Source organism: Typopeltis vanoorti, chromosome 2 (assembly GCF_054136105.1).
Source record: "Typopeltis vanoorti isolate ZY-2024b chromosome 2, IOZ_Tvanoo_1.0, whole genome shotgun sequence".
In the NCBI taxonomy this organism is placed as follows: Eukaryota; Metazoa; Arthropoda; class Arachnida; order Uropygi; family Thelyphonidae; genus Typopeltis; species Typopeltis vanoorti.
The window spans coordinates 84,590,379-84,617,574 of NC_143550.1; the positions used below are offsets into that span (position 1 = coordinate 84,590,379).

Genomic DNA, 27,196 nt, shown 5'->3' on the forward strand with positions numbered 1-27,196 from the left:
CATGCAGAAAGTGATAATAATAGTAATAAGAGAATTGATGATAAAGTGAAAGAGAAAAAAGGCACAAAACATAATAAAGAGCCAAGTTTCAGTAAAACTGGCTATTACTTGAAAAATCGAAAAGGAAATATGTAATCCATTTTTTTTTAAAGGAGCCTAGTGTAAAAGGAAAAATTTTTCTTATAATAAAAATTTTTCAAAGAAAGGGTGAGCCTATGTTAAATTGTGAATGAAGCTATGTTATGTAATTTATTATTTTTCATTCACATTTAACATGGCTTATTAAATATTAATCATGGTTTATATAAAATTGTTTATTATTCCTTAATTAAGAATTACTAATTAAATATTTATTCAAAACTTGACCTATTATTAACTTATAAAATAATAATATGTTTAGAAATTTGTGTAACCAAATATATATGGTGTAACGTAAAGTGTTAATTTATATTTAACTGTATACGTAATCAAAAAGTTAAAGAAGTAGCTTAAATATTCTGTTGTTTTTATTTGTGAAATATTTAATGTTATGTAATCACTCATGAATAATATTAGACCATACATTACATTAGCGAAATGTTTACGTGCAGTCTGTTGTCATGGAGACGCACGCGTAAACAACCATGAGTGGAGTAGAGCGTGGCGTTCGAACGTAAGGTGGGAGTGAAGGTCAGATATAGAGAGATATATAGAGAGGAGTGAAGGTCATAGATGGGGAGATAGAGAAGAATTATTATTTAGAAGGAGGAGAGAGTTTTGCGGAACCAAAATTATATAATCCTCAGGGCAGAGATTTATGAGTATAGTGTTCGGAAGTGAACCTATAAGTAGTGAAACATAAAGTTTAATGTTATAAGCGAAAACTGCTGTTGTTATGAAGAAAGGTTGATGCCGTAATCAGATAAAAGGAAACTGGACAGTCAATGCGAAAATTCTGATTAGTTCTAGTTAATCTGGATTACGATTAAATTCTATGTTGCCCTAGGAAAAGGTTATATTGATTACTTGGAGAAAAGTGAACAGTAAAAGATATTAGTACCTAATTACTGTTGTTTGGAATAGTGAAGTGCGACTTACAGTAATACAGTTTAAACTATGGAGAAAATTTTGTTATGTGTGTTCCGCTGATGTTAATTAAGTTAATTCATAAGTGCTCTCTCAATAATTTGATGTATTGAAGAATTTGTCTGGTAAGAGTAGTTGTATAAGTTTCTCTATTCTAGCATTAACTGTAATATACCTCCGATGCTCAAGGTCCGGGAATATATTTGCTTGGAATATAGCTTACGTAGTTTATTGCCTGCTGTGAATATAAACATTGAGCTGATAGATTTGTGAAGACTGAATAAGATGTGAAATTGTTATATTAACTTGAGATAAGAAGATTTGTGTTTTTGAGACTGTGAATAGTATATTAAATTTAGAACATTGAATTAGCATCAGTGACCTAAGAAGATGTGTTAAGTTAATTGTATAGTTCCATTTTAAAATAGAGTTCTTGTATTTGTTAACCATATCATATATTAAATGTTTTATTTTGTTGATCTAAATATTGTGTTTGCCTGAATTCCTTATTATTGCACCGTTCATAAATATTCGAATCTTGCGGGAACCCCAAGTAAAAATGATAATAGATGATTCGGCCTAATGAGATGACTGTTAACTTAATTTAGAACTGATCCTACTATTTATATAGACTAATCTAAGAATAGGGTGGCGCAGTATAAATATAAATTTCCCTACTTTTGGATCGGTAATCATTTCGTAATTAGTTGTATTATTCATAAAAGTGACTTGAAACTAGATAGATTTAGAACACGACAAAAAAGATCCGTCGCGACAGTACCAAGAGAGAAGTTATTCAATATGCTACAGCTATATGGTGACAATGGGACATTATATCGAGCAATACTTAGTCTTTATTTGAGTTGTAAGTCAGCAGTTAGAATTGAAGGAAGTACAGGAGGGTGGTTTAATGTTAAATCTGGTGTCAGACAAGGATGTACATTATTCCCTCTGTTATTCATTATCTATATGGATCACATTACGAAGGAAAGTGGTATTAATTTTGATTTCAAAATTGGAGATGTTAATGTCAGCTCTTTTCTTTAAGCGGACGATGTTATACTTCTAAATAAATCTGCTAGAGGCCTGCAAGATTCCCTGACTAAATCGAATAACTGTTGTAACAGATATGGTACGAAGGTCAGCAATAAGAAGACAAAAACAATGAAAATAAGCAGAATCATTGAAAATGTCAACTGCATTGTAAATGGAGAACCTATAGAACAAGTAAAACATTTCAGCTACTTAGGCACGATTTTTAGTGAAGTTGGTAAATTAAAGATAGAAATAGACAGCAGAATCAACAAAGCTGGTATGGTAGGAAGTCAGTTGAATAAATTCATATAGAATAAGAGAAATTAGTCAAAGCACTAAATTAGTTATATACAAGACAGTATTCAAAACTAACAATTTTAACTTATGGATCTAAGAGCTGGTCAGAAGTAAAACACTTGACCGAAGACTAGAGACTGCAGATGTGAGAAACCTGAGAAAGATTAGGGGAATGATCGGATGGCATCAATGGCGATATCATATTAAAAATCATGCTATTAGTAAAGAATTGGACATTGTCAGCATCCAGGAATGTGTTAGCAGGGTTAATCTCGGGTAGTATGGTCATTTAAGCAGAATGGGCAAGGAAAGATTAGGAAAACAGATGTTCTCTGGCAGGTTGGCAGGAAAATGATCCAGAGGAAGACTATGATATAGGGGATTGATATGGTAAAAAGTTCATTAGACAATAGAAATGTAAGATCTGATAATGTTGGGGTCTTGATAAGTAACAGACTGATTTGGAAGGAAATTGTAGACAGGAAGTTAGTAATCAAGTAAATTTTTCATGTAGTACTATCATATCCTGTACATCCCTTGAGGGTACATGGCAGGAATTTGATGATGACATCCAGCAAACTGACAGCAGACATCTCACTCACTCTCTCTCTCTCTCTCTCTCACACACACACACACACACACACACACACACACACACACACACACACACACACACACACACACACACGATGTAATGGATTTATTCAGATATATGACATAACTGAAGAAACTTAAATGGCTAAAAGCTGAGGGATAACAAAATAGAAAAACTATTTATTATTTGAATGTACAACTAGTTCTTACTTCTTAGAAGACTTCATTGGGTGCATAACATGAAAAGAGAAAATAGAAATATAACATCACATGTGAAAAACAGCTATAAAGTAAGTTACAAGTGGATTGATGATATCTGAAGGCATTCTGGATATCACAATATTGTTGAGCATGTTCACATGTTTATGATCTTGTGTATGTCAAAGTTTGATTGGGCAGAGTAACAATCAGAGAGGTTATAGCTTAGGTTAGTATTCAGGTGGAGCGGATTGTGGACAAATTCTATCGCTTTAATAATTCTTCTCAAAAGCTCATTTAAGCATCTAAAAAGGTTTTCTGATAGAGCACTGGCTCTAGTTCTGCTATACATAATGTCTCTCATATGCCCCTCTACATAGTTCGATTTTTGCATCTGACCAAAATATAGCACATTGCAGTTACACTACTAGATGGTAAATGCCTGGGTATTTTAAGCTGTCGTGTTTAGGTTTTGTTGTGTGTGCCAAGAATAAGGTTTGGGTAGAAGAGTGAAGGAAGTCTGGATTTTATATTTTTTGAGTATATCAAACTCAATTTCCCTCAAGTTAGCCAAAATTCTATCATTCTCATTACTATCATTGTAATTCTCATTACAAAAATTATTACTATGATTTCTCTGTAATAAACTAACAACTTTTGCCTTCTCTCTTTTTCCATAAATTCTATCATTCTATAATTATCACTACTTAAATCATTAGTTCTAACAAGCACTACCAACCATCCCTTTTTCTTTTCTTGTTTCTCTATTGCATTCATCACATTCTTTATTTTATCTCCCAAAATTCTCAATGCAGTGACACCTTCCCTGAATCAGGTACCATACGCAATTCTTTTTTCTTATATTTTAATCGACTTAATTTACTATTATTATTCATTAATAACTTATGAATTTCCATGCTTTATTGCATTAGTTTTTGTAAACATTTCTCTGTTTTCTCTAACTTCCTAGTCAAATTTCTAATAATTCCTTTTTAACCTGGAAATTTTATATATATAAACAAACATCTACTCTATAATATAAAATGATAAGCTTTTTTTGTAACATTTTTGTGTCATGTTTTTTGTCAAGTTATTTGAAATGTTTTGAAACTCAGGGCTACCCCGAGTGTCGAGTCTTCAAAATTCAAGTCATCAGAATTCAAGGAGAACAGGCCTACCAGTCCGGAACTCAGGGGGGGGGGGGGGTTGGACGCCGTATGCACGGGGGGGGAGAACCCTTTTGATTCTTCAAACTTCGAGTCATCAGAATTCAAGGAGAACTGGCCTACCCATCTGGAACTCGATGGGGGTTGGGTGCCACGGGGGGCAGAACCCCCCCTAGTGTGTGTGTATATAAATATATATATATTAATTCATCTTCATTTACGTAACCAACATAAAGTTTTTTGAAAGTTTATTTTCCACTTGGTTAGAGTATAATAAATTTAGTTTAATCCTTTATCCAAGTGTGAGCAAACAAAGTTTGCGCCTGAAAGTATCTTCAGGACTGGCTTAAGGTGGTACAGCACCAGGGCAACTCGTTGCAAAGGTGGAGCAAGCTACCAACACTCCTATCCTAGTATCTCCTATAATGCAAAACACATCTCCTTGCGGATATGTCTAATGTTATGCATTAAGGGAAGGGCCACTACCCAGACCGGTTTCGACCTTTATTGAGGTCTCTTCAGTGGGAGCCAGGCCCAAGTCGAGATATCAGGCAGAAGCATTAGCAGGTCATCTCCACCTATAGAAATTGCCAATTGGTGTGCCACCCTTTTTTAATAAATTACTCTGGATTTAGAGAAAGATGTTGAAAGTTTATTTTCCACTTGGTTAGAGTATAATAAATTTAGTTTAATCCTTTATCCAAGTGTGAGCAAACAAAGTTTGCGCCTGAAAGTATCTTCAGGACTGGGTTAAGGTGGTACAGCACCAGGGCAACTCGTTGCAAAGGTGGAGCAAGCTACCAACACTCCTGTCTCAGTATCTCCCATAATGCAAAACACATCTCCTTGCGGATGTCTAATGTTATGCATTAAGGGAAGGGCCACTACCCAGACTAGTCCAGAGTAATTTATTAAAAAGGTGGCACACCATTTGGCAACTCCTATAGGTAGAGATGACCTTGCTAATCCTTCTGGCTGGTATCTCCACTTGGGCCTGGCTCCCACTGAAGAGACCTCAATAAAGGTCGAAACCGGTCTGGGTAGTGGCCCTTCCCTTAATGCATAACATTAGACATATCCGCAAGGAGATGTGTTTTGCATTATAGGAGATACTAGGATAGGAGTGTTGGTAGCTTGCTCCACCTTTGCAACGAGTTGCCCTGGTGCTGTACCACCTTAACCCAGTCCTGAAGATACTTTCAGGCGCAAACTTTGTTTGCTCACACTTGGATAAAGGATTAAACTAAATTTATTATAAAGTTTTTTGTTTTTAGATTCTATGCTATCGTTAGCTTTTGATGCTGCTTTACTATTCTGCTGGGTTTTGTGCACCATTTTAAAAAAACTATTCTATATTCGCAATATGTCTTAAAATATATTAGCAAATGTACTAAATACAATAAAATCAGTGATAATCACATGAATGATAAAAATACACTAATATATATATAAAAAAAACGCTAAAAACACACATATGAAGACAACACACACACAGGTATCCCTTGATTAACGTGATTAATTAATCCCTCGATGCTACCATGTATATCAAAATCGCATTAATCAAATATAACAATCAATGCTAAAAATTACAATTCGTTCATAATCGATTACTATATTAATAATTCGTTTCATATCGTACATTTTAGGAAAGATAAAAAATGAATACAAATTAAATGTTTAATAAATGTTTGTACCTACATTAGTTATTGCAATTTTTTTTTATCAAAAAAAAGTTATCAAGAGTCATTTGTACAGTTTTAGGTTTTTCTATCAGCATAAGTTCTACAATAACAGATGTTAATCGAAGCATTCTTCAATTAACATCTGGATCCATATCCATTACTTGCTGCTTAAGTGATTCTAAATGTGAAATATTCCATCCAGTTCTTTGATTATCTCCTTTGGAACCTCATCTTCACATTTCATTTATTCGTCGTCTTCATATGCACGTTGTTCAATTTCAAGAAGATCGTTGTCACTGAAATCTTTTCAATTTGAATCTAATAATTCTTTAACATCTTTTGCTTCAACACCATCAAAACCAATATCTTCACCAATTGCAACAATTTCTTCAACCACATTGTTCACAGGATTTTGAAAACCACCTAAGTCATTAGCGCATTCTGCAAAAGATTTTCCAAACAGCTCTCATACAGCTAGAAGAGGTACTTGCTCCCATGAGTCATGGATGTTTTTAACTGTGTTTAATGTTAAAAATTTTCCAAAATTCTTGGAGTCTAATTGCATTTTCTCCCGATGTTGTTTCTACTGCCTTTGAGAATGTCTTTTTTAGAAAATAAGCTATGAAAGTTGCAATGACGTCCATGGGTTGTAGCAATGATGTCGTATTTGTTGGAATTTTCGTAAATTTAAAGGTACGTTAATTAAAACTCTTGCCATGTATATAAAGGGATTGTAGCAATTAATTTCGCCGCATTCAGCAAGGGATACCTGTACACACACACACACACACACACACACACACACACAAAATGCCTATTTTATGGGAACCTCAAATTACACGTCTACACTCAAACAGCTGCAAAACAGATTAATTTGAGTTCTCTGAATTATCTTAAGGTATCTTATGCCAGATAGACTGCAAACAATAAAAGTTTTAATTATGTACATTCTTTGTGAGGAAGTTAACAATTATATTTCTTCAAACTATACTAACCAGCAGTAACTGCAACTCCTCAATTTTGCAATGCAGTGCAGTAAATGTTTTATTCAAGAAAGTAAGCTACTTTTGGACTGACCTTTTTTTTTTTTTTTTTTAATTTTTAAGATATTGAGGGTCTCCATTCTTTGACCTGCACATTTCCTCCTTTCATACATCATATATATATATATATATATATATATATATATATATATATATATATTTCTTATTTTCTTAAATTTTATACCTTTCATATATATTCTCTAAATGAATCCCATCAGTAGCTTTGCTAAAGACAACACATTACACTGCTCTTTCTTATTTTCAAATGTTATATCACACAAATATACACAACTTCCAGAATGTATATCTCTGTAATTTGAAATGTTAATTTTCAAACATTTTGTAATGGGTATCCACTAACCTTTCTATTATATGTGTTAGTAAAACTTAAATATGTCAAGAAAAACAATAATAATCAATAAGGAAAACAAAATTAATAAAATGGGTCCTCAACAGTTGAGGCTTTCTTGAACTTTACCTTTTAAAAAAAAATTCACATTTGACTTCCGTAGATGCTGTATGGTTCACTGCCATACCTCACATAGTTTTGGCAATAATGTCTTCTGCTAGAATAAGTGGTAGGGTCGCAGATTCCCTTTCCACACAAAGTTTGTAGAACAATCAAATACACCCATGCCCACGGTGGGATTCGAACCCGCAGCCTCTTGGCTGGAGAGTGCGGACACACTAACCACTTAGCCAACCAGGCTTTACCTGTAAACAATATAAATCCTAACAATTGTAAATCTATCCAACCACAGCATACTATTCTCATACCTAAGATAATACTTGGAATAGTAGCATAAAAATTTGTAATCCTATGCAGAAGACAACAATCAAGTTGATCAATAACCTTCAATAACCTTTCTTTCTTTCTGTCCCTCCCCACAATGACATTCCATTCCATCATGGATATCTAATTGCTGTTGCGCACATTTATTTCAGTTATTCATTGTAATTGGTTTTAGATCAGTCTACCTACAGAATATTCTATTCTATCTCCCTATAAAATATCATCCCCCAGCACCCAAATCAGAACACTCCATAGGCTCCTTAAGAAGATTACCTCTTGGCTTGTGGAAGTGACAAAAAGAGCAAAACCTTTTAACTCTAGACCCACTCACCCCCTGCCCTGCAGATATGGACTACTAAAAATCCATAAGCAAAATGTACTATTACATCCCATTGTGGATGGCACTGATTCTCCCACATACAAACTGGCCAAACATTTAGGCAAAATGCTAACATAATATAATGGCAGCACACCTTCACACATAAGAAACTCAGCCCACTTTAAAGTCAGTATAGCAAACCTCTCACTCCAAACACTAATGGTCAGTTTTGATTTCCTCCTTTTTCACGAATGTCCTGCTCAAAGATACCGTAGACCTCATCCAAGCGAACTTTCCTCCCAATATCTTAGTCAGTTCACCAGAACTCAGGCTATTTCATTTGGTAAGGGGAAAAATTCTACAAATAGATAGAGGGGGGGGACAGCCATAGGCTCTCCACACACACACACACACACACACTCTCTCTCTCTCCACCCCTGACCAACTTCTTTATGGAGACCTTTGAAGAAAGAGTCTTGAACTCTGCCCCACATAAACCCACTGTTTGGCTACGCTATGTGGATGATGTGTTCACTATTTGCCACATGGCCGAGATACACTGCACAATTTCTCAACACACTTAAACAATTAACACTGCAGGATCCAATTTACCTTAGAAAAGGAAAACAGTAACAGTTTCCCTTTTCTAGACACTCTGATTACATGCCAGCCTGATGGATCCCTGGCTTTCTCTGTTTACAGAAAACCCACACATACAGGTAGATATATTCACCAACAGTCACACCTCTCACTCCCAACAATATGGGATAATAACAACCTTATATAACAGGGCAAAATTAATCAGTTCAGATAACAATGATCTAACCATCAAACTTAACCATATCCTTAACACCTTCTTAGCCAATGGTTATAACCTCCCCAAAAAATTTAAAAAAATATTAAAACCAGTTAACCCCCCCCCCCCCCTTTCATAACAGAGATTACTATCACCATTCCATATACCTGGGGTATATCTGAAAAGTTAACAAAAATCCTAAGAAAATATAACCTCACAAATGGTTACAAACCACATATGAAATTGCCATCTCTTATCCATTCCACCAAAGATCAGCCACTTCCCCTAGACCATCCTGGAGTATACCACGTCCTTGCATTTGCAAACTGTCCTGCTATGGCCAAGCAGGCAGGACAGCAAATATCAGGTTATCTGGACACAAGGACTACATCTTCCACCAATGCAGGCATTCAGGACTTGTTGACCATGCGTTGAACACCCACCACAGAATACACTGGAAGAAGTCTACTTTATTACATAGCATTAAGTACAAAAGATTATTCCTTGAATCAGCCTCAGCTCTGAAAACTTTCCCAAACCTCAACAAATCTGGGTGCATGAGACTGCTCCAAATTTGGGAAGCTTACATTCTAAGACCATCTGCCGAACGGCCAAGACAACCCAATTTAGCCTGCTATGGGCACACATTTAGGGCTCTAGGAATAACTTCACCCTCATATGTTTAGTGTTAGGGCATGCACATATTGTTTTGTATTCCCTGAAAATAGCAACGTAACGTTGCTGAAATATAAGTAGTTATTAAAGTTTTTATTATTAATAATATAGTTTACGTTGTCATTTCCTAAAAAATTAGAAGAATTTCTAACCAATGTATAAGCCTATCTGCAAGAATCATCAGAATTGATATCTGTAATTCCTACAATTTCTCTAAGGCTTACTTCCTAATTTAGTGCATGTAATGTTCAACTACTACATTACTAAATTACTAATTTGAACTAATTCATAGTTCAAATCTAAATTAATAGAAAACTATTTTGTAATTAAAATAAAAAGCCAAAAGGCTAGTTTTCTGGCAATTGAATAGATATTAAATGGACAAGAATCCTATATTGTTATATAGCCAGTAAGTGAAACTCAAGATCGATAACTACGATATCTATTCAATTGCCAGAAAACTAGCCTTTTAGCTTTTTATTTTAATTACAAAATACAAGCACACCTTTATGGCATTCGTATAGTGAAGGTATGTAAGTTCTTTTCACTAAGCTTTGATATTTTCCAGGTCTACCTACTCACTGATGAGACCTCAAAAAAGGTTGAAACCGGTCTGGGTAGTGACCTCCCCTCATAATGTAATGACAGTATTACATCTCCTAGGAGCTGTGTTTTACATTATGAGAGAATATCAAGAATAGTGAGGGAGCTTGCTCCACCTTTGCTTCAAATTGCCTTCGCTGATAGTTTTTCGGCATTGAAACTCATAGATCGTAGTTATCGATCTTGAGTTTCACTTACTGGCTATATAACAATATAGGATTCTTATCCATTTAAGAAAACTATTTTCTTGCTTTTTGTTCATCTGCTTTCTCTACGGATGTTGTTCATAATTTCTAAGTATTTTCTAAAAAGTGAAATGCCAAAGCATTACTAACCTATACTTCATTGTGCTATAAAATAAACAACATTATACTTGCAATTACCAAAAATAAAGTGCATCTGTTAATGATTATGCCCACCGCCTATAAATGAAACGATCATTATATGTCCAGTGCTGACAGTGTTCATGTAGGTGATAATCTATACAAGAACTTTGACTAAGCTTATGGTAAACTGAGAAAGCAGCCTCAGACAGCCTTGGTAGAGGTTGTCTCAAGCTGGCTCTATGAAGAGCTCTTGCTTTAAGTAAATTATAGAATTACTAAAGCAAGTTGAGTAGGTCTTGCTTTAGTAATTCTATAATACAATGACAGCAGAAATGGATAAGGGAAATGAATATTCATAATATATTCTGGATTATGTCAAGAGAGTTTACAGAATTTCAAATTGGAGGTTGTTATATAAACTCAAAAGGTATGCACGAGGGTGGTCTGAAAAGTTCTTGGCTTAACAATGAAAAAACAAATTTATAATTTCAAAATTATTTATTCAACATAATCTCAGTTAAGACTAATACATTTATTCCAGTGATGCTCCAGTGCCATTACCCCATCCTTGTAGTGATTCTCAGTAAGATCTGCAAAATATCCCTGTACATCTGCAATCACCTCTTGATTTGAAGAAAAACGCTGACTAGCGAGGAAGAGTTTTATTTGTGGGAAAAGACAGAAGTCAGAGGGAGCCAAATCTGGGGAACAGGGTGGATGTTCCAACAATTCATAGTGCAGAGCTCATAATTTTCCCATTGCCAAAACACTTTTGTGGGGGCATCTTCAAGGAATACGAACTAGTAAGCTATATGAAGGTAACAGACTAGGTTATAACTGATGGTTCTAATTCATACAAAAATTAGTATTAAAAAGTATATCAGTCAAGAGAATCTTGTTGTAGAGTCTTTTTGGATAACCATTTAAAGATAGTTCTCTGGATATTGTAGTTAATTCCATTTGTAGGTCATTCTTATCTGTTGTGTACTGTATAGCTCTTTTTTTGAGCATATGGATAATGCTAAGTTTCTGAGCTATATGATGAGACGAGTTGAAATGGAGGTAACGTCCAGTATTTGTAGGTTTTCTATAAACAGATAGGTTGATACTATTATTTGTTTGTTTCTTTATTAGGATGTCAAGGAATGGCAGTTTTCCATCTTTTTCAATTTCTAATGTGAATTTGATGGTATGGTGGAAACTGTTGATTTGGTTAAGGTAATCCATTAGTTCTTCTTTCGTATGATCCCAAATGAGAAAGATATCATCCACATATCTGTACCAAATTTTCGGTTTTGGAATGATCTGGGATAAGATTTTTTTCTTCTAGATCTTCCATGAATAAGTCAGCACAAGGAGGGGAGAGGGGGCCACCCATGGCTAATCCGGTGATTTGTTTGTAGACAGTTTTTTGCCAAATAAAATAGTTAGAAGAACTTTATATAAAAAAAGTGTAAGTCTTATAAATAATAGTAAAAAAAAAATATTCAACACAAGATAAACCATATATTGTACAAGACATAAATATTATAGAGTAAGGTTAAGCAAAGATTACAGAATAGTCTCAAGCAAAATAGCAATAAACCTGAGAATGAAAAGACAAAAATTGATAAAGAAAACCAGAAACATCTTAGAAAATTGCAAATAAAAAAAGAAGAATTTCAAGTAAATTTAGAAAAAGACATGAAAAAAATGGATCCCATTTCAAATAATGAATATTTCAACAGTATCCTAACAAAAAGTATAACAAAGAATGTTGAAAGTTTATCTGGGAATTCAAAAAGAGCAAAAATAAAAAAGAGGAAACTAAAAGACCTAACAGAAAAAAAAAGAAGATACATGAAACAAGATGCACATGGTATAAGAAACAGAATATACTGCACTTTGCAAAACAATAAGGAAAAAGATAAAGAGGATATAAGATATTTTAATATAAAAATTATAAGAACAGCAACAGAAATTAGTATTAAAAAAAAAAGAAAATTTCTTGATAATGCAGGTAATCTTTATTTGATAGCAGAGTAAAAGATAAAAATGAAATACCGATTACAAACAGAACAAACATGTTGGAGATTATCACCAAACTTTATTAAGAATTATACATAAATTAGGGAGAGGTAATAGAGAAACGGATACAGAAAATTATAATGAATAGGTGGTGATAATGAAATATATAATCAAATTAGCCAAGGCAAATAAGAAAAGGGTGATTTTAATTATGGCAATATAGACTGGAATGATGAGATAGCAACTGGAAGTAAAGAAAATGAGTTTCTTGAGTTTTTGAGGGATAACTACCTCAGACAGTATTTAACAGAGGGCACGCGAGGATTGAGGTCTTAATTTGGTCATCTCATCAGAGGATGTAATTATAAATGAGGTGTCAAATCATCCACCAATTGGTGAAAGTGATCATGAGGTGATTACCTGGTGTTAAACTGTGAATGAAATTGTTTTGTATGTTTTATTCTTCATTCACATTTAACATAATCTGCCATATCCTAAGCAAGACATGTTTATATATTATTTGTTAGTCTCTTGCTTAAGATTTATTATTCATGTATTTTCCTTGAATTTTATCAGTTATTATTTAATTATATGATTTTAATATATGTTATGTTAATGAAAGGACTCTGTAGAAAATACCATATGTTTTATTGCTATATTCCTTCAGTAATATTATAAAATATTCTATGTAAGTAACTTTTATGTGCCTTATGCGAACTGTAACATAGGTTTTATTTATTATATTTGTAAATGAAAGTGAAGAAAAAATTAACTATAATATTTTTTGTTATTAATTTTCATTACTGAGTGTAATGAAAGTTTTGATCGTTGTCATGGAGACAGAAATAAAATAGAACATGCGAGCTTGGGGTGTGAGCTGCGGTAATTGGAGTAAGGAATTAATATGAGTTGGACGAGTGAACAAGTTTAGGTGGGAAGAAGGAAGGTATATAAAAGAAAAGGTGAAAGTTTTTTTTTTTTTTTTTTTTTAATTTTTTTTTTTTTATTATCCCATGGTATTATTACACCAGATCATAGAGGTCAAGTTCATGTATTTTATACAGCACCTTTTCTGGGTTGTTATAGAGTTCACATTTGGAAATGTTCATACAGTTCAGCAAATGCATTGGTGATGCTTCCTTGATACAAATTTTGCAGGTGGGGAAGACTTTTATGCCATTGCTAAACTTGATTAGTCTTGTGTGGCCGGTCTTGAGGTGAGAGATCATGGTAGTGGCACTGCGATTAAACTTGGAGTTGATGGGTTTTTCTGGATTTTCTGCTAAATACCAGTGGTGAGTCATGTCCTACAGAATTGTTCTTTTTATGTTTTCTTTTTGGGTGGTTTTAAAAAGATCGAAATCTGTGGTATCACTTGATGTTGGGGCCAATTTTGCTACTTTATCTGCAGTTTCGTTTCCCTTTAATCCTACACGGGATGGGATCCATTGGAAGATTACTTCGGAATCCTTATGTAATTTGTTTATGTTTTTTGCTATGTCTCTAAGTATTTCTTGATGGCTAGTGTAGCAGTTCATGGTATGAGTTGCATCCAATACTGTTAGTTGTCTTTAGTTCTATATTATGAGAGCCATTGATGAGTACGCCACTCCCAGAATTGCCATTTGGATTTTTGGAGCCATCTGTGTAGATCTTTATTGAGTCAGGTCCATATTTCATTATTTTTGAAAGGGCTAATGATCTCAAGATTTCAGGGTTTTCTAGGCTTTTTTTCTCATGTTTCCCTATTTCAGAGTTGATAACTATATTTTTCCTATCTTGATTTGGAGGAAATGCTGGGTAGTTGGCTATTTTATTTGGACAATCCAAGGGAATTTTATTTTCTATGATTTCATGCATTGTTGATTTTTCTTTATTCTGTTTGTTGGTTTCCAGTTCTTAAAAAGTTCACTTGTTTTATGATGTGCAAGGTTGGCTCTTTTTTCTACAAATTTGGTAAGATTTTCTTGCCACCTAATTTTTAAAGGAACAAGGTTGGATTCGAATTCAGCTATTTTTCCAGGAGTTGTATTCCAAGAAGGAAGGTATATAAAAGAAAAGGTGAAAGTAAACAAGGGCAGGACATTCAGGGGCAGGAACATTCAGACTTTATAGGTGGCTGAAAGTGAGGTCAGCAGTGGCAGTAATAGGAAATTTAGTGCCTTGATAGGATTAACAAAAGACTGGAAGCTTAACAGGATATCCAAAATAATTTTATTAAGTTCTAGAATTACTACGTATTCCTATATTGCTTTGAAGAAGGATTATGCAAAGCTTAATTTGTTATGCAGTAGTAAACATGGAACAATTATTCTGCCTTATAGCAAGTCCGTCAAGATTTGAGTAGCGCGATAAACATTAATTCAGTTATCTCCATGAAGAATTCTTTTAAATAGTAATGTATCGGAGTAATAAGTGAATAAAGTTTTGATATGTGCTTGCATTGAATCTGATATGCTAAGGATTAATCCCGGTAAGAACAGTCCTACTTTATTCTATTTCAGTGTGAAGATTTAAGTGATGGCTCCATCTCTAATATCCTAACATTTACAGTGGCGTTTCGCTGAGTTTAGCCGAAGTTTAAAACTTGAAAGTATTTCCTCTTGAGGTAATATCTGCTGCCATTAATAATTTAATAAGTGCTTGCTGACTGAGTGTTAAATTATAGAGTTCAGCTAAGTAATACTAGTAAATTTGTTTACTAAGAAATTCTGAAGTTTTGAAATGTACGAACAGTTTTTATTATTAGGAGAACTATGAATTTAGTGTCTGAAGACAGGATGTTTGATTCTATGCGAATGGTTTGACCTGAAGAACTAAGTCATTTGTATTATCTTATTTTGGGAGTTATAATTTTATGTACTTGTCATATAACCTTGTATTAAATGTTTTGTTTTATTGATTTCAATATTGTATGTGCCTGATTCTTTTTCATTGCACCGTTCATAAAAAGTTCAGATCTTGCGGGAGCCTCAAGTGTAAAATATTAATTTCGGCCTATATGATTAATGAGACTGCTAAATTAATTCAAGATTGATTTTACTATTCTGCATAGGCTATTCTAAATATAGGGTGGCGCAGTATAAACATAAATTTCCCTATATTTTGATTAGTAATCAACTAACAATTAATTAATTTTATTAAGAACAACTTTACATCAAGATGGCGGATTCAAAACCAGGAAGTACGTTCCAACACTGGGTTTTTGCCAGCAGTGTGAGGAACTCTGTGAGAAAAGGGTATATGTGGAATTACAAGAGGGGTGATTATGAAGAGCTCAGGAGACAGCTTGCGGATGTAGCATGGAATGAGGAGTTAGCTGGAAAAGAGATCAACGCAGCTTGGGGTATTTTCAAAGACTAGCTAGTAGATGCAATGTCTAAGTGTATTCCAAAAGTGAGAAGTTTAAATAAGGTAGGTGTGAGATGGATGAATAAAGAGATTAAGCATGCAATACAGAGAAAAAGAGCATTGTGGAGGCAGCATAAGAGAAGTGGAAATAACCAATTCCATGAGGTCTACAAAGACCAGACAAGGATGGTGACTTGGTTGGTGAGGGTAGCTAAAGAGAGATATGAACAGCAGTTAACTAATGAAGCCAAAAAGAATCCTAGGGAGTTCTTTCGATATGTAGCCAGCAAAAGAAAGAATGATTATGGAAGGATGACACTGATAGGAGAAAATGCTACAAAGACAGCTGTTGCAGAATGTGTGGTGGAGATACTTAATTAGCAGTTCATAAAGGTCTTTCAATCTTGTGAATGTGACTTCATGGAGAGATTTAGAGCAGTAGATGATGGGGAGGAGAGACCAACTGTAAGTGAGCAAGAGGTGTTTGGGGAGTTGAGTAAACTAGATGTTAATAAGGCTTTGGGACTTGATAATATATCAATCTGAAGGAATGTACCAGAGAGTTGACACCTGTCTTGACATATTTTTTTTAGTACGAGTCTTGCACTCTTTCAAGTCCTTAAGGAGTGGAAGGAGGGAAAGATGTGCCAATTCATAAAGGAGGTGATCAAACTCAAGCATCAAACTATAGACCTATCTGTGTGTCGGGTGTTATGGTTAAGTTGTTGGAGAAGCTTGTGAGAACTAGGATCCAGAGTTGGGTTGACAACAATGGTATTATCTTTGATGGACAGCATAGATTTGCTAAAGGGAGGTCATGTTTTAGTAATCTACTTACTTATTACAATAAAGTGACTGCTTCCTTGGACAGAGGAGAAGGGTACACAGTAATATACTTAGATTTTGCAAAGGCCTTTGATAGAGTACCTCATGATAAATTGATAATCAAACTAGAGCAGATGGGGTTGGATATTAGATTAGTGCATTGGATTGGAGACTGGCTATCTGATAGGCATCAACAAGTTGTGTATGGGGGAGTGATATCCAGGAAAAGGAAAGTCACTAGTGGAGCCTCAGGGGTCTGTTTTAGGGCCATTACTGCTTAACTTGTATATTAATGATATAGGTGGAGATTTGGATGGATATATTCAGTTGTTTGCAGATGATGCGAAGTTGGGATGACCATGAAGAGTAGTGAAGATGTTGTGGCTGACTTGAATAAATTGAGTGATTGGGCACGGAAATGGGGATGTGAGTTCAATGTTGCAAAATGTAAGGTTTTAAAATTTGGAAAACAAAGATGGGATGCAGAATTTATGCTTGGTGAGAATATATTGTTGGAGGTAGAAGAAATAAGAGACCTGGGGTGATAGTGGATAAGGATCTAAAATTTAGGGGGACATATCGCCAAAATTGTGAAGACAACACAAAGGCTTCTGGGAATGATGCGGAGGACACTGAAGTGTAGAAGTAGGGAGATTCTTGTTCCGTTGTATAAGGCTTTGATCAGGCCACACATGGACTATTGTGTCCAGATTTGGTCACCTGGTTTTCAGAAGGATGAAGAGATGTTGGAAAGGGTCTAAAGGCGATTGACTAAGGTAGTTTCACTCTGGAATGTCGAGTATGAGGAAAGATTGAGAAGATGTAATTTGCAGAGTCTGGTGGACAGGAGGAAGTGGGGGGGGGGGATATGATAGAGACCTACAAGTTGGTAAGGGGTTGTTATAGGATCAATGCTGGAGAAGTTCTACAGAAAATAGTGGGAGATCAGGGGAGAACCAGAGGTCATCCCTGGAAACTGTATAAAGAAGTTGTGAGTAGGGGAGTGAGAGGCAGGTTTTTTTTTCGTGCAGAGTTGTAAATGATTGGAATGTCTTGCCTGAGAGTGTGGTGTCTGCAAGGAGTTTGAATATGTTCAAGGCACGGTATGATGAGCTATGTGTGTGTGTGAGCGTGAGATAAAAGGACCTCCCAGATGAGGCTTTGGCTCCATGAGGTCTTGGGGTAATAATAATATATAGTCAAAGAGGATGAAGTAAAACATGCACTTACAAAAATGAAAAGGCACCTGGACTTGATGGAATAGTAATAGAAATGTAAAAAATGGAGAAGGTATCTCCCATGGAAAACTAGCAGAATTGTATGCTGAGTGTTTTGAGAAGAACAGAAGAACCCCCTTAAAGTTGGAATACTAGAAAAATCATTCTGTATAAGAAAATTGATAAAACTGACATTAGAAATTATAGACCTATAACTTTTCTCCCAGTCCTTCATAAGCTTTTTACTAAAATTACAGATAAAAGAACAAACAATATATTAAATTTTCATCAACCAAAAGAAAGTATGTTTCAGAACATTCATTTCAACTTTATATTATTTACAAGTCTTAAATCAAGTAATGGAAAAAACAGAATAACATAATATACCAATTTCTTTGGCTTTCATAGATTATGAAAAACCTGCAACTCAATTGATCTACATAAAATGTAGATCAATTGAGAAGATCAATTGCTTTGAAAGATAGGAATAGGTGATATTTATATTAACATATTAACTCATATATATGAGAGAGGTTCAGCAGTAATAAATTTAAATGGAAAAGAAAGAGAAATAGAAATAAAAAAGAAATCAAGCAGGGAGACATTTTCTCACTAAAATTATTTGCTACAGCCCTTGAATATGCTATGATAAAATTGAACTTGGGAAAAAAAAAAAAAAAAAAGTGACTGAATATTGATGGAGACCACTTCAGCAATCCATGATTTCCTGATGATATCATACTAAATGGCAGCATCACCAAAAGAACTAGAACTTGTGATTATTGAATTAAATGAAGTTAGTCTTGAGCTAGACCTACAAATAAATATGGATAAATCAAAAATAACGTACAGTGAAAATACTTAATGGTTAAAAACTTTCCATCCTGCTGTATGAAACATTGAGTTCATACAAATATCTAGGACAAATCGTTACAATCATAAACTTGATAATGAAATTTCATACAGCAGGATGGGAAGTTTTTAACCATTATAGATATATATTCAAAAGCAAATTACCAAACTGCCTAAAAAGAAAGATCTACGATATGCATGTCCCAACAATGACCTACAATAGGGCAACCTGGAATCTGACTAAAAAGCACCTAAAATAACTGAAAACAACACAAAGAAATATCGAAAGAGCCATTTCAGGAATAACTCAGTTAGATAAAAAGAATAATACTTGGAAAAGGAAGCAAACAAAGGTAAAGGACATTCTGTCAGTAATAGAAGGCAACAAATGGCATGACATGTGATGAGAATGTCTGACAATAGATGGACAAAGAACCAATAGAATGGACACCAAGAACTGGTTATCGGAAATCACGTAGACAAGTGATAAGATAGAACGAAAGATGTCATGGATATTTAGGTGGAGAGATGCACAAGATTGGCTAAAATTGAAGGAGCATGGAGTTGTCTTTGGATGTAGATGATAAGTCAAGGAGAGCGATAAGGAATGCAGCTGATGAAACTTTGCACATGCTAATCAGGACAGGTTTGTTATATGGGTAAATGAGAAAAAATGTCAGTTCGATGTTGCCATGGGTGAGGCAGACAGTTAAATTTATGAAGTACATTGCCAATGTGGTAAGTCATCTCATCAGCTAACAGTGCTGTTAAAGAGAGTACTAACTTGTAGGAATAAGGAAGTTATTGTCCCACTTGACAAAGCTTTGATTAGACCACTTCTTTACTAAGGTGTGCAGATATGGTAACCTGCATTTCAAAGGAGATGGGAAAGCAGTTGAAAGATTTAGCAAGTAAACAAGATGATAACTGTCCTATGGAATTGTACACATAAGGAGAACTGAATGAATGTATCTTCAAATTTGAGGAACAGATGAAAGGGAAGAGATAATGACAGAAACATATAAACTGTTAAGGGGATCTTAGCCTCCGTAGCTCAGTCAGTATAGACAAAGCCCTTTAGTCAGATGGAAGTGGAGAGTTTTTTCCACCGGAAACTAGGTTTTTTTTGTCCCTCAGAACAGTCAAATCAGCCTCTGAACATACACATCTACAGACATGAGTCACTCCTAGAATAAAGATTAACTGCCCTATTCCATAGGATTTTGGTTTCGAATGCCTACACGGTGAAAGGTAGGTCTACGCGTTAGCGTAAATCAACAACAACAAAGGGAGGGGGGGGGGGGTCTTACTAACTTTTATGTTTATTAACTCATACAGACACAAGTGAGATTTTGCAGCTTATGGATGGTTCAGGTCAATCTTAAAAGCTGGCCAGAGGTGTGGTTAGGAATCATATCAGATCCAGGCTCTTCTCATAGAAGGTGGTCAAGTGTGTGAAATGGTCTACCATTAGATGTTGCAAGTGAGCCTTCAGTAAATGCATTCAGAAGAGATACAAGTATTTCAATGTAAGCATCTAAATGGAGTCCTACTTTGACAACATCCCAGGACTCCTTGAAGGAGCTGTAATAATAATAATACTGCATAAAAACAAATTAAGTACCTTTCAACATCCTCCTGTTTAGGTCCCCTAGTAATATTTTCTTCTAGTTTTGCTTTCTCTGTTTCTAAACTATAAATTAAAAAGGGGAAAAAAATGAAACTATAAATCAAAACATATTATATGCAACTTTATTTTCACTTTATATTTTAGAAAAGCTACTACTGCTAAATAGTGAAAATATCAGTTTAATCTTTAATAACAAACTAGTTAATAGAAAAGGCCTAAAATGGGATCAAAGATATTCTGCTCAAGTAGTGCCGAGATAGCAGGACTGCAGTGAATACAGATAATCTACAGAAGTATAAAATGCTGATGAAATTGATACGGAGTGCAAAGAATGAGGGTTGTATGAAAAGTTCTCGGCCTCGACCATAGATGGCAACGTTATTGGCATGATTTTTTTTTTTCCTAAGCATCCATGTGAAATTGCAAGTCATTCTATCAAGTAGTTTGTTTTATACAGCTGTCTGAAGCAAAAGTGTTATCTGTATCCCTTGAAATTAGATAAAATTGTGTATTGTGAAGCTATAAAATTCTTTGTACAAGAACCTTTAACGGCAAAAGAAATTCATTTGAAGTTCATAAAAGTTTATGGGAACTCTTCTCTTTCGTTTTGACAATTAAAAAATTGGCTGCCAAGTTTAAATGTGGCCGTACCAGCCTTGAAGATGATCCATATGAAGGACATCCAAAAAGTGTAACAACACCAGAAATCATTAATCAAGTGCATGATATGGTATCGGATGACCGGCGAGTCAAAGTGCATGAAATTGCTGAGATGATAGGCATTTCAAAAGAACGTGTAGGATATATTCTGCATGAAGAATTCCATATGAAAAAGCTTTGCTCAAGATGAGTGCTGCACTTGCTCACAGCAGAACAAAAATGTACTCGCATGAAAATCTCTGAACAGTGCTTGGAGTGTTTTAACAAGAATAAAACTGATTTTGTGAGTCAATTTATTACTATGGACGAGACTTGTATTCACCATTACACACCAGAATCCAAACAGCAGTAAAAATAGTGGACAGAAGCCAGTTGTTCAATGCCAAAGAAGACAAAGTTGGTTCCATCAGCAGGAAAGGTCATGCATTGGTGTTTTGGGATGATAAAGGTATTTTGTGTATTAATTATCTTGAAAAGGATAAAACAATAACTGGGGAATATTATTCCGATCTTTTAACCAGACTAGATGAAAAAATTCATGAGAAAAGACCCGGCTCGCAGAAGAAAAAATTCATTTTTCATCAGGACAATGCACCTGCCCACAAAACTGTTTTGGCAATGAAAAAATTAAGGGATCTGCACTATGAATTGTTGGAACATCCACCCTATTTCCTAGATTTGGCTCCCTCTGACTTCTATCTCTTCCCAGAAATAACTCTTCCTCGCTGGTCAGTGGTTTTATTCAAATCAAGAGGTGATTGCAGCTGTACAGGGATATTTTGCAGATCTTACTCAAAACCACTACAAGGACGGGATAATGGCACTGGAGCATCGCTGGAATAAATGTATTAGTCTTAAGGGAGATTATGTTGAAAAATAAAAATAATTTTGAAATTACACATTCGTTTTTTCATTGTTAGGCTGAGAACTTTCCAGGATGCAATTCAAGTTAATGGTTTCAATTCTGATAATGCCAATAAATCAGTAAATTATCTTTATCTAGTTTACCCAAAATGTATTGGAATGTTCTTCTTATGTAGTAAGTTTTGAAGGTAGCGATCACACCCTGGTCTAGTGGTTGCATTAAGGATGGCAGCAGAAAACAAAATTTCACATTTGGGTGTTCTAAAACAGGATGACAAGGTACATTGTCTATAATCAATAAAACTTTAAAGTTCAGATTTTTTTTCCCCATCAAACAGCGTTTAACTTCTGGAACAAAACATTAATGAACATTCATTAAAAATTTCTTTTGTAATCCAACCTTTTTTGTTTGCCTACCACTGCACTGGTAATGTGTTAAAATCCACACTTTTCATTGTCCACAGTCTTAGGGGTCGATTAATGAGTAATGGATTTAATTGCCAAAATTGTGAGGACAACACCAAGACTTCTGGGAATGATGAGGAGGGCACTGACTTGTAGAAGTAGGGAGATTCTTGTTCCATTGTATAAAGCAGGTAGGTCTTCAACCTTTCACACAGTGAGGGCAGCATTAAAAATTCCAATGAAGTCCGCATGCCACTAAGCTATATTGCGGTGTTTAGAATTATAAGATGCTTCCAGATTCACACGGAACAATGTGCATTTGATACTTTACATAAAATTCTATAAAATTAAACAAACTCAGCTTCAACCATGCTAGCGGCCAGGACATATATATATATATACATCCAAGTTACCATGGATGCGAAGTGCATATTAAAATTGTAATACCGTTGATATTACATTGAAATATATGATGGATACGAAGCATCTGTGGATGTGTATTTGATCCATAATGGTTGGTAAGGTGGTTAAGAGCGTAGGTAGGAGTTGGGTTCATGATAAATAAATACAATCAATACTTGAAAAAAGATAACTTAATGAAGAAAACATTCATTTTTTAGAATGTCAATAGGCAACTTGGCAATGTTTTTCCTTGACCAGCTTGTCGATGTTGGAAGTCGCAATGTGCAGCGTATTCTCGAGATGTTGGTCTGTAATTTGAGTTCTTGTCTTGGACTTCACATGCTTCAATCTGGAGAAGAACTGCTCACATAAGTATGTGCTTCCTAACAAACCACACATCTTCAAAGCATGTCAGCAAAGATTAGGGAATGCATCCTCAGAAATGTAGTCTTTGTAAAATGTAAGCAAGGGCACATTGAATAATTTTTCTCACAAAGAAGAGTTGTTTTGGAGTTCAAGCAGCTCCATTTGTACTCAGCCTGGCATTTGGGCAGCATTGACACTGAATGGCATTGAAAATAAATCTAAAGAAGATTGTTGGTTACGAAAATCACTAAATCTCTCTTCGAACTCACTTCGCAACATGGCTAATTTTGTAGCGTATTTATCAAGAGATGAACAGTTGGACTCAGCGATAAGCTGAAAATGAGTTAAGTCTTTTTTTGCGAGTTGTGCCTCCCAAAGTTTGAGCTTGGCCACAAAAGCTTTGATGCGATCAAACAGAGTGTGAACCAGATGATCTTTGGATTGTAGCCACGTATTTAGGTCATTCATATGCAACAAGATGACGGTCACAAAGGCAAAGTCTGTCATCTACTTCGGACCATTAAATTCCACAACCGGCTTCCCCTTAGTTTGCATGAACTGCTGTATTTCGCTCTTTCAAAGACTCTTCCCTCTGCTCAATCAACACTCATCACTATAATAAACACATCGCCATGATCCACTTCATACTCTTGGGTCAAAAACTCTTAGAATTGACGATGACAATCCTCTTGCACTAATAATGTTGATGACAGTAACAATAATTTTCATGACATTCTCAAATCCAATAGTTTTCGAGCACAAATTCTTGTGGTGGATTAAAATGTGGTAATGGATGAAATCTTTGCCTTATAGTTCCGGTTCTTTCCGTAGCAGTTGAACAAACCCTTCGTTCTTTCCCACCATAGCAGGGGCACCATCAGTTACCACACCCTCGAGGTTGGGTGAGCTGAGGTTGAAACGGAGCGTTTTCTTGGTGGCTTCAAGAATATCAGTGCCTTTTGTCGTTCCCTTCATAGGTACGAGTGCTAGCTGTTCTTTTGTCACAATGAATTGTTGATCAATGCTATGGACAAAGATAGCCAGTTGTGCTGTATTCTTCACATCTGTGTTCTCATCTAAAGCAAGTGAATGTGACATAAATTTGGACGACCGTTTTTTTAAAGTTCCTTCAATGTCATTGCCAAGTTCTTCAACACATCATGCTACAGTTATCCCAGACAAAATCGGTTTTTTAAACACTTCCTTATTATTTGGGCACAAAATATTCCTGGCAGTGATGAGACACTCTTTCACAAATTCACCGTCCAAGAAGGCTTTTGATCTTTTAGCAATTTTTTCAACTATTTACATAACTTACTTCGATGCACGCTTTGCTCTCTTCCCTCTGCCTTTTAACACGTTCACTGCCAACTACGAGTATACTCGTAGTGGGTAATCCTGCTTCACAAGCCAGCTACGAGTATACTCGTAGGACGCTTACCGCCGGGAACGAGATTATTGTAGTGAAATTGAAAAAGTGAAAATGCTTGGCTTGTGGGGCTAGCTTCAAAACTGTGTATTTTCATAGATCGTATATGCTCTGTACAAGCCAACTATGAGTATACTCGTAGGTCGTTTACCTCCGGTAACGAGATTATCGTACTGACCTTGAAGAAGTAAAACAGCTCGGCGTAGGGGAACAGACCATGCCAAAGTAGCGTGGCAGCGAACGTGTTAAACGTACCTGCTGGCATTTTAAATCATGGAGATGGTTCGCTTTGTCCACACGAAGCCACTCTTGAAGGTGATTGAAATTGGATGCATGCTTTGTCTCATAGTGTCGTTTTATATTGTATTCCTTTGATACTGACACTGACTCATGACAAATTAGACATACTAGCAATCCACGATAAGTGGATCGACACAAAAAAGTACAAATTGGTCCACTTTTCATTAAAAACCCGACAAGAATCACTTGATTAATGCTTTTTTTACTCATAGATGCCTGAGTGATGGAAGGTGAACCCAAAAAATAATCCAAAATGGCCGTGTAACGATTATTATCCACTGAATATGTCTCACACTAATGAAAAAAGTCTGGCAATATAAAACCACAATAGGCTATGGCTGACACGATGAACCTGCGTGAGCTTATACAGAATATCACACTGTTCATGACTGACTGACTGTGGATGAGATCCTCTTGTATTTATATGAAAATAACAAAGTATTGAGAACCTTCGAGATGTATCTGGAAGGCACTAGACAGTGCACTCGAATGAACTACTGCTTCAACCATCTACCTGGGACATTAGTACTTGGCTGGCAGGCCATTGCAAAGAGCTTTGTGGGCTATGCTTTGAAGACCCCTGGTATAAGGATAGATTAGGCCACACATGCACGATTGTGGACAGATTTGGTCACCTGGTTTTCAAAAAGACGAACAGATGTTGGAAAGGGTCTAGAGGTGACTTAGTTAGTCACCTCTAGACCCTTTCATTAATCCTACATTAATGAAAGGGTCTCCAACATTAATCCTATGTTATAGGATTAATGTTGGAGAGGTTCTACATTAAACAGTGGGAGATCAGGGGAGAACTAGAGGTCATCTCTGGAAGCTGTATAAGGAGGGTGTGAGCAGGTTTTTTGCATGCAGAGTTGTGAATGATTGGAATGCCTTGCCTTGCCTGAGAGTGTGGTGTTTGCAGAGAATTTGAGTGTGTAAACATGTGCACTGTTCTAGGAAATCTAATTATAATACCTTTTTAACAGAACTGAATTCAAACAGAAATTTTTCAAATAAGTGCCATTTGAACCATGCAAAAAAAGAATCACTTTTCTTTTCTAAACCTGTCATTTCAAATTCATGTAAAAAAAAAAAGTGTAAAAAGAGAATTGCCTGTACAGCGATATTCATGGACATTACAAAGTGTTTGATAGATTACCACATGATAAGTTAGTGTGCAAGCTGTAAATGATTTTATATTTTAGATTCCTATTAATAAAAGAGTTCAATAGGAATAAAAGTAATAAATCAATAAACTCTCAATGTATTTTCCCTCTTCTAAAGATAAAAGCTCTCCTATGTCTCTTCCAGGTGTATACCACGTTCCATGTGACTGCTATCTTTCCTGCTTCAGACAAACTGGATGCTCAATAGAAAAAAATTATACAAGAACATCAATCATATATTTTCAACAAAAAACAGACGACATTCTTTGGTCTGAAACACGCCTTCTACATAGATGTCAATACAAATTTGAATGCCTGTTTAAGGAGAGTTCTGAGGCCATGCTTCACTGCTCTAACTTGAATCGGAATGACTGCCTATCCTTATGGGCAAGTTTGATTGGAAAAACACATGATTAAAGTTTTTTTTTTTTTTTTTTAAGACAAGAATGATATTTTATAAAGACATAAGGTCTTATTAAACCAACTACATACTACATCTATCTGATGATCTGTTGAGTATGATATTATAAGCTTTATATATATAATACATTTTTTAACTTGGGGATATTGTATATTAGGATAACCAAGTTATTTTATAAACTTGGTTATTGGAGTTAAAATAACCAAGTTTATAAAATAACTTGGTTATCCTAATATATATATATATATATATATATATATATATATATATATATATATATATATGCAATTTATTTTAAACTATTATGATTAACCTGTTCTTCATTGAAAGCATAATGCTATTGGCAATATAACATCACACGGCTCATTCTATTTTGAATAAATCAATTGTTTGCATTCTACCTTGTGACAACTGTTTTATAAGCCACTGACGATGGTCTGTTAATTTCAAACTGAAATATCTTCTTATTATTAAATTCCTTCACTTCTCTATTACAATGAGATGTTGAGGATTTTTCTACATTTAACCACTACTGTAGCGAGGATAAGGTGGTTAGCCCTATACCTCCTGGTGTGTCTTATGTCTGTGGACCACGGGCCAGTTTGCCTGTTCTGGGGGATGAAAAAACCTGAGTTTCCAGGTGAAAAAACACCCTACCTCTGTATGAGACCGCTAACTCACCTTTAGTCGAGTTAGCGATCTTTATCTGGTG

At 35.2% G+C, this 27,196-nt stretch overlaps 1 protein-coding gene across 1 annotated transcript in view; it reads right to left on the bottom strand.

Annotated features, from left to right (window-relative positions):
- LOC150109219 (uncharacterized) overlaps window positions 1–27,196 on the bottom strand; it is a 672,102-nt gene that overhangs the window by 528,110 nt on the left and 116,796 nt on the right. The window contains exon 9 of the mRNA XM_090401856.1: window positions 20,469–20,537. Within this exon, the coding sequence (XP_090257982.1) occupies window positions 20,469–20,537 (69 nt within the window). The remainder of the gene's footprint in view (window positions 1–20,468; window positions 20,538–27,196) is intronic.